The following is a 14,653-nucleotide window of genomic DNA, read 5'->3' on the forward strand; positions in this document are numbered from 1 at the left end:
CATTTCATAAGCAGGTCAGAATAGAGATGGAAAGAAAGAACAAGAGAAAGCAGCCGAATAACATAAATTTTGTAAAAACTCTGTTCAGGAAGAATGGCTCACGCCACCTCATAACTGGTACCCTGAACAAGTCCCCGTGTTCAGTCCTTAAGATCTTTTTAAAAAATTGCCAAAGTAAGGGCTTTTAGTGAAAGAAGTATGTATCAATATTCAACATCAGCCTGTATTTCATCCTCAGTGAGTAGTTACTGCATAAGAGATAACTGACAGTTTAAAGAGAAAGCTTTCAATAGTTTCATTTTTTCCCCAAAGCCCTAAATAGATCACACAGCAAAATCCTGAAATGACACTTCAGAGATGCTACGGAGACCATTTTTTCCCTTTTTCTTTCTGACATTAATATTTTTAATACAACGTTAAACTAAGAAAATATTAAATAGAGAATTTTGAAAGCAACAAATACCTTAGGAAGACAAGCCTCTAACTTCTAATGCATCCTGCTGTTAATTTGATACTGAATTGACAAGAAACTGAAAAGGTAAAGCCTTATTCCATAGTTTGCAGCAGTCAGGCAAAACACATTTGGCTTTATTTGCATCTTCAAGCATGAAAGATCATGTGGAACTGATATTGAAGATACAAGAATTCTACCTTGAGAATGTATAAGCAAGAATGCAAGCGATAAAGAAAAGATATCTTTAACAAGAACACTAGCAGCAGGCCTCAAAAGGATGGGCAGAGATAGTTCTCCTTTGTATTTGTTTCTTAGCAAGTATAAATACTATATATATGTATACACATAAATATTTCCTAATATCTGGTAGTACCTTTCTATCTCTGTACAATCTATGTCATTGACCTCTCACAAGCATTCCCGTGCCTCTCTTGTTTTGTGTCCAGTAACACCACTTAATTTCCTCACTTGCTGAAGCTGTGCTTGACACCATAGGGTGCAAAATAACACAGAAAACATTATCTGTGGAAGAAGAGAAGATTGCCTGATGCTGGGAATACTCCTATGAACAGCAAAATCAGCGCTGCCCTTTCAAAAGTTAGATCAGCTGCCTGATTGACTGCCCTACCCCTCTTTTTGTGGTCTTTTAAGAGTTCAAGAATTGGCCAGAAAATCAATATAACTCATGTAGAAGCCCCTCCAAAAGGAGAAAAAAGAAATGAGATTTTAGTTTGGGCAGCTATTCACCGGTATCTGCTGGGTGCATCTTTGAAGCACCAGACAAAATGCAGGAAGCTTGCTGAAAACACACTCATTAAATTTTTTGGGGGCTAGAAAGGGAAGTAGTAAGGTCATGTGCTGCAAATATCCTATATAAAGAGAAAGAAGAAAGAGACTCAAGTGTTCTGACACTGCACTGAGGCATATTTCAATCATTTACAGGAAGCCCTCAGCAAAGAATGCAAACAGGAAAGTTCTTCCTCACGAATAAGCTTGCCTTTTAGCCAAAAAAAAATCCCCAGCTGCCCTATGTAAATTTTGCAAATGAAAAGGAATTCTGTTTCTAAACTCCCTGAAAGTCAAACCACTCTCACTGTATACAAATCTCTGCACAGAATGTTTCCTTCCAAATACATACAGCCAGCTGTCTCAGCTATGATAAAGTAAGAGGATGCATGTGGTAGCTCTGGATTGCTTAGTGCTATAAAAATTGTTTAAAAAGTTTACTCAGCCATGATACACAAAAGTAAAAGTATATTTTAGTTATTGGGATAGGAATTTACAAAGTAACAAAATAGAAACAAAAATCCAAAACAAGGGCTATTTACACTGCACGTACTCTGGAGACTCTACAACCAAGAGATTTAATTCAGAAGTTTTGGAAGTGGAAGGAAAGATGACATGTTTAAAAAAAACAACAAAGCACCCCAACAGCAAATGTAGATGGAAAAGACAAAAAGCATCATCTTTCCAGGAAGACATTTCTAATTGCTTATTTACCAGGAACATGCATCTTTACTGAAGCACAGTGATGTTGGACTATATAACCACTTGTCTCATTGACTCGTACCTAGTACATTTCCTTGGTTTTGGTTATAAAACATAACACGATACAATATAATATAGGTGACGTAAACGTCACTTTATAAGGAAAACTCCTACCTTAGGAGCCTCTCTACGCTTGCATGACAGAAACAAAAATGTAAATTATGTGCAGAGAATGACAGAAATAGTTAAGAATCTCTGAGATTACTTTGTAAGGTGGCTGCTAGTCTTCTGTTTCACTGAAGACACGCACGGGAGGAAAGCACCCCACCGCACTCCAAATGACAGCTTGATGCCACCTAACTGAAAGACTGCATCACAGACGTGCTTCTCAGGAAACCTGCTACCAGGTGTAAAGACAACAGGATAACTGTATTATACAGGTGATGAACCTGAATCTGCAGATACAGGAACAGCCGATGTCTCTAACAGTTTTGGTCATGTCATCATATACATTACCAATGTATTTCTGTATCATCATAATGAAAAGTGGCCATGACCCAAATATTCTGTGCATTTTAAAAATGAAATGAAAAAATGTGTTCCTCCCTCTGAGGAAGAGAGCATGTAATCTAAATTTCTATCATCGTTGTTAGAGGTTTTTTTATGCCTTGATAGCTTATAAACTGTTACAGATTAATGTTAAGTTAGAAGTGCATTGGAGAAATCTAATATATCTAGCGCCTTCTAAATTGCTCTTTGTCAGATACGATGGCTTTCCACTGTCTCCTCCCACACACTTTCCATCTTTCCTGAAAATTGCCTCATCTTTGAATCATTACTGTTGTAATTACAACATGAAAAATCAGTAGTAGAAGAAAAAAATCTTTGACACAAAGAGCATTATCAGGGGGCAAAAAAATCCTGCTGTATCCAAAGATAATACAATGCTGCATTGTTAATGTTTCTATCAATTATTGACTTCATGATAAGGTAAAAATCTAGATCTTTACACTTTACATGGTATTCCTTCCAGTCAACAAAAAATATAAACGTGTCTAACAGTTGGAAAGGTCACGGTCATTGCAAAACACTTGGAGGAAAAAAAAAAAATTAGTAAACATTCATTTTAGTAAAAACAGAGGTGCAATAATATCCATCTAGTTCTCAGCTGGGTGAGCCTTGGTGCTTTAAAGGGAGGGGATTTGAAATATTTACCTACTGGGTGTATTATTTGCTCTTTGTTTGGATGTTTCAGAGTGGCTCAATATATACATTAGCAACCCATTGCTCTGCAAATACAGAACCCACAGGTTAGCCTCCCTGGTTGGATAAATAATCAATTCTACTTCCAAGAGTGGCATTAGATCCTTAAAGGGGATGACAGTACAAATCTTAACATAGGCCATTACAAAATACTTCAAAGGAATGCTTCTGTTTAAGCTAATTTAAAATCAGACTGGAAGAGAGCTCATATAGCTCAATGGCTTTCTAGTCAGTTTGCTGCTCCATGGCAGAATTAATTACCTCTCTGCTATTCCTGACAGGTTTGTCTAAATTGTTGTTTACAATTTCCATTGATGAGGATTCCACAATTTGCTCAGACAACCTACTTCGGGTTTCCATTTACAGTGTTTTTCCTAACATCTAACCAAAATCTCCTCTATTGTAACTTGAACTTCTTATCCTAACCATCCTGGACACAAAGTCCTCTCTTTTTCCTGCACATTTTTATGTATCTGAAAATTTTAGGTTATTTCCCACCATGTAGGTGGCAGGATCCTGGTTCTTTCAAATCTTTCTTCTTTATTCAAGGGCTGAAAACACAGAAGATAGGGTATAGGGCTGATACAGATTTCCAAATTCCTTATTTACTAAAGGAAATGTCCTACCATTTGACATTTTCAGTACAGAGGTGAAGGACTCAATGGGGCAAAGGGAGCGGCAGATCCCCACCTCTGGAGCTGGATTTTGGAAGGCAGTACTAAGGCCAGGAAGTAGTGTTGGGCTAATGGTTGGGCTCAATGACCTTAAGAGTCTTTTCCAACCTAAATGATTCTAAGCAGAGTCTGCAGAGATGCACACATCACCCCTGTTTGTGTTTTGCCTAGCAAGCAGATAGTTGGAGGTCCAGCTTCTATGGCTTTCAACACTCATTTGCATTGAAAAACAGTAAATAAAGCGAACAGAAAAATATATGAATTGTCTGGATCATAACCTGCAGCAGAGTATCCATATTACCAAATACCCTTGATTACAAATTTTTGCCACTTTCTGTCTAAAAGTAGGAGTGCTTGATCAACATCTAATGTAGGATGTGAGCAGCTAAGAGCAAGGCTTTAGGAATATGACGGGGGGGCACAAAGAAAACATCGTCTTCTGGTGAGAGCACCTTACAAGGTATGTTTGCAGACTTTTAAATTTTACTCGTAAATATTTAGATTAAATCCTGGTTTCACTGGTCTCACAGTAAGATTTTTACCAATGACTTAATAACAGTCGTATTTCATGCTGCAGGGATATGAATTACAGATGGAATTACACATTTAAATTTGTATTTTTCACTGTTTCTTCAGATCTCTGTGTATATCACACTGTCCTTAGTACACTATCCTGACAGTTTATATGGGGAGCATACTCCACAAAAGTTGTAAACATCCAAGTATTATTTTCAGTGAAAGTAACAGATCTGTTTTATAACAGCATGCTTTAACAACACTCAGATGATTCAAGGAAAAGCTAGATCCTGTATCATAAAATTGTGGCATGAAATTGGTTCAGCATTAGCAACTGCTATATCTTAGTCTTTTGCTTTGTTATTAGTTTCCCAGTATTTTTTCCTCATGTAGATTACCCTCTATTATTTAGTTATAACTTCCTCCATAATTACAATCAATGAATAGTAATCACTTAATAAACATATCCTGGCAGGTCTATTTTTGTACTGGGAAAAGATTAATTTTCTTTATCATCACTCCAGTAAGCAATTTTTCTTCTTACCTGAAGTAGCAAAGTGAAATGTAGTGCCTGGCATCGAGTTCTGCTCTGATACATACAGCATTTGAGCAAGACCAGACACCACCCCTTTCTTTTTCATATTATTTGAATACAGATTTATCAAAATCTGTGAAACTTGGAATTTACATTCACTGATTTTTATATGTAATTCTATCGCTGCACATAGGTAAAAGCCGCTTTGCACAGCTTGTTAACACTGAGCTAATAGTGGCATCCTGGGAGATTTTTCAGAGTGCTTCTCCCAAAATGCAGAGACTGCAGAAAGAAACTGCATTTTTGTTAAATTTTGTGAGCTTAGATACTCAGCATTGAAATGCCAAAGAGTGTGCACTCTGTCAACTACATATAAAGGCCTAATTTGATATTAAATAGAATAAAATATCCTGAATTAACTTGGATACCTACAGGTTGCTATAATGGTTTCTTTTCCACTGCCATGTGAATATAGCACGTGAAACTGGTAATGAAACACAAACAAAAGAAATCTTATTTTGGTTTGTATACAGAAACCTGGCTTCTCACAAATTAGATTGATTAGTTCTAAGTGGGCTTGCCTAAAGTCACTCGAATCAAATCAAGTTTTTCTATTGACTTCATGAGATTTCAGACTAGGTGTAGCTATAAATGGAAATTCAAAGTAAACAAACCCTCCTGTGGGATTCACATTTTTCTGCTTGAAGTCCATACAGAGTATTTCTCAAATATCTTGTGAGGTAAGCTTGGCCATTCATTGCTCTTGAACCACTTAATGTGGGTATTCAAATATTCAAACTATGTACAGGGAAGTGAGGGATTCAACCTCTCATATGCAATTTTACTCTGCTCTGGCCTGGCTTTGCCTTTGGATAAACACTGTGCAGTTTGCCAGGTACCTTCCAAATAGAACTAAAACAATAGCTTTGAAATAAAAAAATAATTTTAAAACAATTTAAAAATCTCAGTTGGAATACATCAAATTTGCATTCCCAAATATTATCTTTGTAGGTGGACACTAAGCTAGTAATTCTGACATTAAATGGTCTGTCAACCTTTCAGTAGAAAGCAAAACCATAAAGGAGTACTTTAAAATGAGTTTCTGTAAAATTTAAGTACACTTGAGTTCTTCACACTAACATTAAAACACCTTGAGCAACTCATCCTTGTTCAAAAGTATCAGTTTAAGGACAAATTTTGCAGTTGGAACGTCTGGCATTTTTTGCACAAATACTGGCAAAAATTACTTTTACCATCCTTACCCTCCAAACTTTCTCTCTGTTTCAGCCCCACGTAACATGAACCACTGGGATCAAGCTGAGCTGTCCCTTCGAACTGCTTTGTGCTTTTTTAAATGGCCTCACAATCCCACCTCATGATATGAGCATATGAAAATTTTTACTTAGACAGGCCTATAATATATATATATCTGTCTACATACAACACGCAACTTAAGACTGCACAAATTTAATATAACTAGAAGGGTAAACCTAAATTTTTTGCCCTAGTCTCATCTTTGCCACAGGCAGGCCTGCATTAAGTTTCAAGGAAATCTTTCTAATACATACCAAACAAAAAAAAGCTTATGCATATTTTAACTTCTTTAGCAGTATCACCCTTCCTCTGAAAAGAAGAATTGATTATATACATCAATAATAGGGAAAATATTTATTTCACAGCTCTGAAAATTAGAGTAAAAATCTCACTTCAGAGTTCACTAGTTCAGCTGGTAATTTTCAGAATTCTTTTAAGATGTCAATACAAGGCATTTTTTTGTATGCACAGTAATGAAGACTTCAAATACACAAATTACCTCTAAACATAGGCATATTACTAAAAGATTATACAGCAAAACAGATTTTGCACAAACCAGCGGCTTTTAAAATAAGCAATTATTCCACAATTTAATGCAAGAAAAATTTATATACTAGGCATTTTGTAAAGATCTGGGAAGTACTTAATAGGAAAACAAAATGCCTGGATTAATCTAGCAGAGATATGTTGATATGATGGAAGTCAGAAAGCAATTGTGAAAAAACACTCTGCACCTATGCTGGTCACAAAGTGTTCAGTCATAAAAGCTTTGATTTATATTGTATTAGCATAGTGTGGTGGAAGCATGCAGCACCACAACATCAAAGGATATGCCCCCAAAATACGTATCTATTTGTCTTTTTTTTTTCTTCTCTCCAATAAGAGTATACTTTTAGTTTCCAACTCATGTGTGTATCGGAGATGGTTTGTATATCCAGGGAGAAATTGAGAGGGGAATGAAAAAGAAAAACAGCTTGAGGGATGCAAGAATCTCACCATACTTTTAAGTAAAGAAATAACAATTCACTTGTAATAGGACTGTCCCATTAGGGTCCCTGATTGCCATGAAAATCTCAATTGACCTACTCCTTTTCTTCGTTAGATTTACAACGTTAAGATAATTAAAACAATATGACCTTGGATTTGGACTCACTAAGTTTCTTTCAAGGTATACCTCACAGTCCTCCAAAAATTCTTTGGAGGAAAGCACACTTGCCAGAATCTTACATTGTCTCAGCAGTTGGATACTCGTCGTTCCGGAGAATCTTACTAGACTTCTCAGAAGAGATGTGATCACTTAGAATTTCCAATTTTTGATTACAGGATAGGGAAAATAATACTTTTCTCCTTTGTTTTCAGTAACTTTACAAAATAATCCAAAGACACTACCTGACTGCTTGTAGAGACAAAATAAAGAACTTCATTTAGGAACAATTAATTCCTCTTCAGAATAAATTTTCAAGCCGGGTAATTGAGAGGATAGAACATCATTGCTTTGTGTAAGTATAACCTTTTTGAACTTCCCAGGCTGACACATCACAGCTGAGATGCAATCGTGTTAGTCACGGCACTCTGCATGATGCCAATGCTGTACTAAGCAGCACGCTATTAGGAAAGGGTACAGCAGCATGCTGCAGTACCGACAGGGCCCTCCCATGCTGGGATTGTCTATATGCAAACACCATGCCCACTGTCACTGCACAACACAGGAGAATGCTAGAGAGCTATTTCTGTAACACCAGGAACACTTATTCCTCCACAACTTGACCCCTGCTCTGTGTGGTGATGGTGGTGATGTGTTTCAGATGTGATGTATAATAGCAGGAGAGTACTGATGCATCAGACCAGGAAATTAAAAAAGATGCCATTCACACAAAGGAATGTTTAGTTAAGTTTGAAAATCTTGGCTCAGATGATACCGTGATGGACCATTTGTTACATCTTTACTTACTAATGTTCATTTGTTGTGGAATTTGTTGTCAGCTTTTTTTTTTTCCTCTACAAATCAGTTTGTTGCTGATTTAAAATGATTCCAAGGGCTCATCTGCATTTCACCCAACACATTTTGTGTCTGCGACAGTATTTGATAGCACTAGGGTCCTTAAAGGAACAGCCTATTACAATACACAACAGTAACTATGTTTCTACGATTTATGAAAAGAAAGCAATATGTGCCTGTTTCGGTGCCTGTCGTTTGCCTACCAATGGTGCAGTGCTCCCCATTCCAGCCCTCTCTGCATTCACACTTCCCATCTTTACAAGTTCCGTGCTCCGTGCAACGGGGATGACACACACGCTGGTCACACGCCACTCCCGTCCACCCTTCTTCACAGCGACACGCTCCGCCAATGCACACCCCGTGGGTGCCACAGTCTACAGAGCACACTTCTAGGAGAAGAAAAGAATAAAGATTATAGCGAGCTCGTGGCAGCAGCGATGGGGCAGAAGCAGCACCCTAGTCATGAAGGGAAAAGTGATAGGACAGGTACGCTTTTGCTGAAAACTGTAGTGTGTCAAAAGCTGGCCGGCTTATAGTCAGGTCAAAACGGCATTTACCTTGTGGTTAAAAACAAACTGAATAATATTAAAAAGTTGTTTAAATAAAATCAGCTACTATATGCTGGACAGGCTGCCGGAGAACTGCATCCTCTAGTCAGATGCAAACGATTTTCAGAGGTAGTTTCCTCAACACTTGCCAGCAGTGAGGAAGGGGAGCAGGGAACTCTGTTTTACTCAAGCCTGGACCTCTGGTGTTTTTGATCCAGACACTGTTTTCCTCAGAACGAGACTCAAACTCACCTAAAACTCATTCAGCAGAGAATGGTGACAATTCAGGGTCACTTAGACTCTAGAAGTGATGGGTAAAAGACACTTTCAAGGGAGAGATTTTTGGATACCTATTACTAACTGGGTCAGTTATCTGGTGTCTCACCCAAAAAACTCTTCTGCTGCTCTCTGCCAGCTGAAGTTGTGGAACAGCAGAGGGGTCTTTTGCCTTATGCATTATCAAAGAAATTGACAGTGAAGCTCCCATTCATTCATTTTTCTGGCTGCTGATGCACGAAGCAGAAAAAACACATCTCAATATTCATTACGCTGATGGGGTATTTTAAGGCATTAATCTAAAGAAATAACTGAATAAGTGTGAAAACTATAAATATTATTTTTAGAAGCTTGTTTATAGTCTACAGCTCCATCTCACAATATAGATGCAAAATTCCAGTATTTTTTACCACAAATAGAACATTTGCTGTCTTGTCAAAAAAGTTGGTTGGTTGGTTTTTTGGGTTTTTTTTGGTTGGTTTTTTTTCCCTCTTTAGCTCCTTCTGTTAGAATAATCAAGTTTTACAACTGTAGCTTTGGAGAGAATTAATTTTTTTAGCCTACACTTTTGTGCCTGCTTTTAATGTTTCTTGCTCTAAAATTATTTTTGAAAAATATTCTATGTACAGCTGAAAAGGGAATAATACCCTTTATTTGCAAAGAGATTTTTCTGGGTTGTGATGCTTTTCATAAAGGAGTAGCATTTTGATGCGCAGTAAAGTCAACCCCACAAGTGCACTTTGCTGTAGTGTTTTCCATTCCTCAAATGTTATAAACACATTTATAAATAACAGAAGTTTTCTTTTACAGTTGGGAAACTGATGTGAAGCACTTAAGTAACTGTTTCAGTCCAAATGAAGGTATTTGTATTAGAATAAAATACAAACTCCTAACCCACAATTCCCTTTGCTTCCCAGCTGTCAGTCCCAAATTAAGAATGTCACAAAACCCAGTATTCAAGATATATACACACTTCTTCCCAACTGAACCATCTGCATTTCAAGCTTGCCACAGATATTAATATTTTAACAAAACAGGAACACAACTGCAAAGTCAAGAAAAAATATGTTTCTTACCAACGGAGCAGTCAGGACCCATCCAGTTGGGATCACAGCTGCAAAGACCTGTGTCAGACAGGTAGGTACCATGCCCACTACACTGGTCTGGACACTGGGCTCTGGGAAGCTCACAATTTATTCCACCCCAGCCTGGGCTGCAGAGACATTCTCCATTCACACAGACTCCGTGGTTGGAGCACGTTGGGTCTAAGCAATCAACTACAAAAGAAAAGAAAAACAAGGCAGAGAAAGGTCAGTTCACACAATGTGATGTTCAGAAAACATGTAGATGCACGCTCTGCAAAGTTTGTATTACTGTGATAAATAAGGCAAATTGATGTAGTTCTTCAAGTTATATTAACACCTGGTCTGAGAATGAGAAAGTGCGAAGTAAGCTGTGTTTTCTGCTAGCTCCAAATGAAACAGGGTGTGATTGAACATGAAAGCTTACTGCAGGAATGCTGTAGTGAAGCAGCACAGACTTAAAAATGATAGAATCACGGAACGGTTTGGGTTGGAAGGGACCTTAAAGATCATTGGTTCCACCCCCCTGCCCTGGGCAGGGACACCCTCCACCAGGGCAGGTTGCTCCCAGTCCCGTCCAGCCTGGCCTTGAGCATCCCAGGGATGGGGCACCCACAGCTGCTCTGGGCAGCCTGGGCCAGCGCCTCGCTGTCCTCACAGCAAAGAATTTCTTCCTAACATCTAACCTCTTTTAGTCTGAAACCATTGTCCCTTGTCCAATCGCTACAGGCCCAACTACAATAACACCAAAGTATATATAATAAGTGTTCCACAGGTAAGCCTTCAGCCAGGGATATTTCTTCTGAAACACATTCAGGTTCCAAGGACTGAAGCATCGTATTTAAATAACAAAATAATGAATAAACTGCACTTTTGAAAGGATATTTTTCTCTGGAGTATCTTCATCAATACTGTTATTATCACTATTGAAATGTTAGAGCATTGTGAGAGTAACATTGTGATAGCCACTTTAAGTACCTAGAAGTCAAAGTATCAGTGGCTTTTATTTAGACTCCTAAATTATTCAGACACTTCTGAATATTTGATTCGTAGTCCATTAGTAGCTGAGCTGTGAAATTGAGAGTCCTAGTTACTTCAACCCATATCCTAAGCAGCAGATAATTTCTCTTAAAGAAATAAAGAAAACCAGGTATAGAGATGGATTTAATCTTTTCTCAATTCAGAAACAACCATATAAGAAAATGAAAACAATTATGATGGAAAAATCATCCAATGAAATTTTAGTTGCTTTTTCAGTCCTGATAAATAAAGGAATGTTTTGAGCTGTCTTTCAAATAAACTTTAACAGTAACATTATGGTTTTTCAAATTGTTATCTTATATCATGAATTTGTGTAAGTATACTATGCTGTACCGCAAATACCAATATAGAGGCGCTACCAACCGTCTTTTGCTGTGGAATTGAGGGCCAAGGTCAAATTCATGTCCTAAATAAAATGAATTCATCTCATGACTGGTATATATTAGCTCACAACAGAAGGACCAAGAATGATTGGCATTCTCTCTTGCAGCTCCAGGAAGATCTGAGTTTATAATGAAAGTGATTTATCTCTCATCTTTTCCAAATTGATCCTTCTAAATTAAGGCAGAGACATTTTCACTCTACCTTATGTGAACAATACTTGATCTTTCAAATCTCAACTTTTCTATAAACATAGAGTCTTGTCAAATTATTTTATGCCGTTGCAGAACAGTTAAAGTAAGTATATAGATTAGATACAACACAGAGGATTGAGGCAGGCACATTTAGAGATGCAATAACATGAGTTATCAGAATAGTTTTGATTTTAATTCAGATTACAGTAGTACAGAAATAAATTACTGTAAAATTCCTCATAAGATTTTCATTTTAATGACGACACTGGTTGTATTTTTTCTTTGGTTTTTTTGGTGTGGCTTTTTTTTTGTTTGTTTGGTTTTATTTATTTTTTTTTCTTAAGATCTGATGCTTAGTTAATTGGACATGAAAATATTATAATGCAATTTCATATTTATAGGTAAACCAAGATTGTTTTGTGATTAGCTCAGGTAAGATTCGATAAAAAATCGATAAAAATCATAAATTGTTGTAAAATTATCCAGAATTCTAGTCCTGGACTTTTACTCCTCCTTGATGTTTAACAAAATGAGAATCTGTCCAAAGTTTAGAATGTGTCTTTCGTACTATTTTTGTTGAACCCGATATACACAGAGCTGTGATAAAACAATCTGATTGAATAAAGAAATATAGAATACAAACATTTATATCAATATACTTGTAGGATGAATGTTACTTTTTTCTCCTAAATTCAGTTTATTATGATTTTCTAGATGATGATATTTTAATGGAAATTTTAAAAGGGTATCACATTGTATGAGGCAGGACAGCTAACATAAGGAGATATTGATGAGTCCTAATGTACTTTCAATGTCAGAAATGTATCATTTTCCTTCTCAAATGAAAACAATGTGGACCAGATGAAAAACACCACCTTGTGCTGCTTAACTTAACTGTCTTTCCTCTCTCCTGAATTACATTATTCATGCAGCCGAGACTTATTTCCACTGAATAAGCCTATCAATAGCCCTAAGCCCCCAATCTCCCTTGTTGTGTAGAATAACACACTAACCACCTTTGTCCTTTGTTCTAGACAAATATACTTTATAGCTGTTTTGTTCTATCATATGGCTAAAGTAATAGGTTTCACAGTTTAAATTGAAGAGAGTTTTTACTTTGAACTCAAATCTCGTTCTATTTTAATACATGCTCTTAGAGTTATCATCTTGGGCCAGATCCTCAGCTGCTAAAATTAGCATAACATGATTACCTGCAATAGAACTACAACGACTTAATGCTGCAAAGGTTCTGGCCCCAAGTCCTTAGAAGGGTTTACAATGGTATTTAATAAGGATTTATAAATGAAGCTTCTTTGGTATTTAAACAAAGGAGAATGCGCCTTAGCAAGTAAGTATGTTAGAACTTGTAGCCCCTTGGCAGCTCAGATCATTAGAGCTCATTTAGTATTGGGTCCTCTGTAGATTTGACAAAAAAGGTACTGAAAGCAATTTATATCCTTAAGGACAAAAAAGGAGGTCAAGGAGTTTTCTGAACAATATGTACCATAAATCCCCCAAAGAGCCATGAATTACACTTACGAAGTTAAATGTCATTGAAAAATTACTCGACCATGAAAATGACATGAAAACCACCCTTAACTTAACCTAATTTGGCAATTTCACTTGTCTCCCCCCAAACTAGATTGAATGAAGCCTGACAAACATGCCACTTCATCTTGTGTGCAAATTTGTTAATAGAACAACAGTGTTTATGCTGCAAAAATTGTGCATCACAAATATTGATTTTGGTGCCACTTTCATTTCAGGTAAATTGTTTGAACAATATGACCATGATGAATATCAGACATAAATAGCTAACGGGAAGAAAAAAATGCTGACCCACTTGCTCTAATTCAATATCCTAGTTGGAAAATAGCAAATGAATCAACCTTCACCATTCCTTTTGGAAGATCAAATCAATAGAGGAGATTTCATCGATTATACATAAATACAGAAATATTTATTTTTTTCATTCTACCATTAGAATGGTAGAATGTTAATTCATGCAAAAACCGTAAATAAGATCAGATTACCTGCAACTAAAGAAACACTGCTTCATATTATACCCTTTTTCCTATAGCTCTCAAATTAATGTCAGAAATATGTACTGAAGAAATGGAATTTTAGAGTAGAAACAAGATGGTTGCTTTTTATTTATTTGCAAATTAATTTATTGTCTTATTTATTGCAAAATGATGCATGCAAAATGTTTTTGACCTTTCTTGTCACGTTATTATCCTCCTCCACGTTTGCAGTCAGTATCTCCTGCCTTTGTAATCCATTAATCTTTTTTAAGAAAAAAATGTATCCTTTCAAACACAGTGTAGATTAAATAATATATATCCTTTCACATCACCTCAGCTGGTGATGCGTTTGTTTCACCCATTTCATAAACTCATCTTTAGGAGATTCAAGATGTCTAATCCAGATATATCACAACCATTCTAGACAACTGAGAGAAGAGAGAATTCCATGCAAGTAGCTGGAAACTACAATCAAGGTGAGGGAGGAACAGCTTACAAGGTAAGACTTACAGAATCAAATGAAAGAAAGATCATTTTAGGCCATCTACCATTGTCTCTCTAATAATACGAGCGTTTATACGCAGTACAAAACATGATGAAGTTTATACAGCTTATATTAGACTAAACAAACAGTTGCACTTTAGTACCAGAAATAGAGCTTCTGCATTCCTGGGGGATAGACTGGATACTTTACAGCGTGCTAAAGACAGTCTTTTCCACCTTTGATTTTGATGAGAATGCTAACTACAAGAAGGCATTTCAGATAATTTTAAAATATTTCCTATTGTCATACACTCAGGACAAAAAGGACATTACAGCATTTTCCAGATACAGCTTACAATGTAACCCATTAAAAACAGTGGG

The 14,653-nt window shown here is 36.6% G+C and overlaps 1 protein-coding gene across 5 annotated transcripts in view; it reads right to left on the minus strand.

Annotated features, from left to right (window-relative positions):
* Positions 1–14,653, minus strand: part of TENM2 (teneurin transmembrane protein 2) — a 698,308-nt gene that overhangs the window by 75,237 nt on the left and 608,418 nt on the right. For 3 of the 5 annotated variants that reach the window (XM_055812700.1, XM_055812698.1, XM_055812699.1), the window contains exons 14-15: positions 10,144–10,344; positions 8,420–8,632 (exon numbers count right to left, since the gene is read on the minus strand). In XM_055812700.1, the coding sequence (XP_055668675.1) occupies positions 8,420–8,632; positions 10,144–10,344 (414 nt within the window). The remainder of the gene's footprint in view (positions 1–8,419; positions 8,633–10,143; positions 10,345–14,653) is intronic. The other 2 variants (XM_055812702.1, XM_055812701.1) reach the window with 1 other exon arrangement.

The sequence above is a fragment of the Falco peregrinus genome, chromosome 8 (genome assembly GCF_023634155.1).
Source record: "Falco peregrinus isolate bFalPer1 chromosome 8, bFalPer1.pri, whole genome shotgun sequence".
NCBI lineage: Eukaryota > Metazoa > Chordata > Aves > Falconiformes > Falconidae > Falco > Falco peregrinus.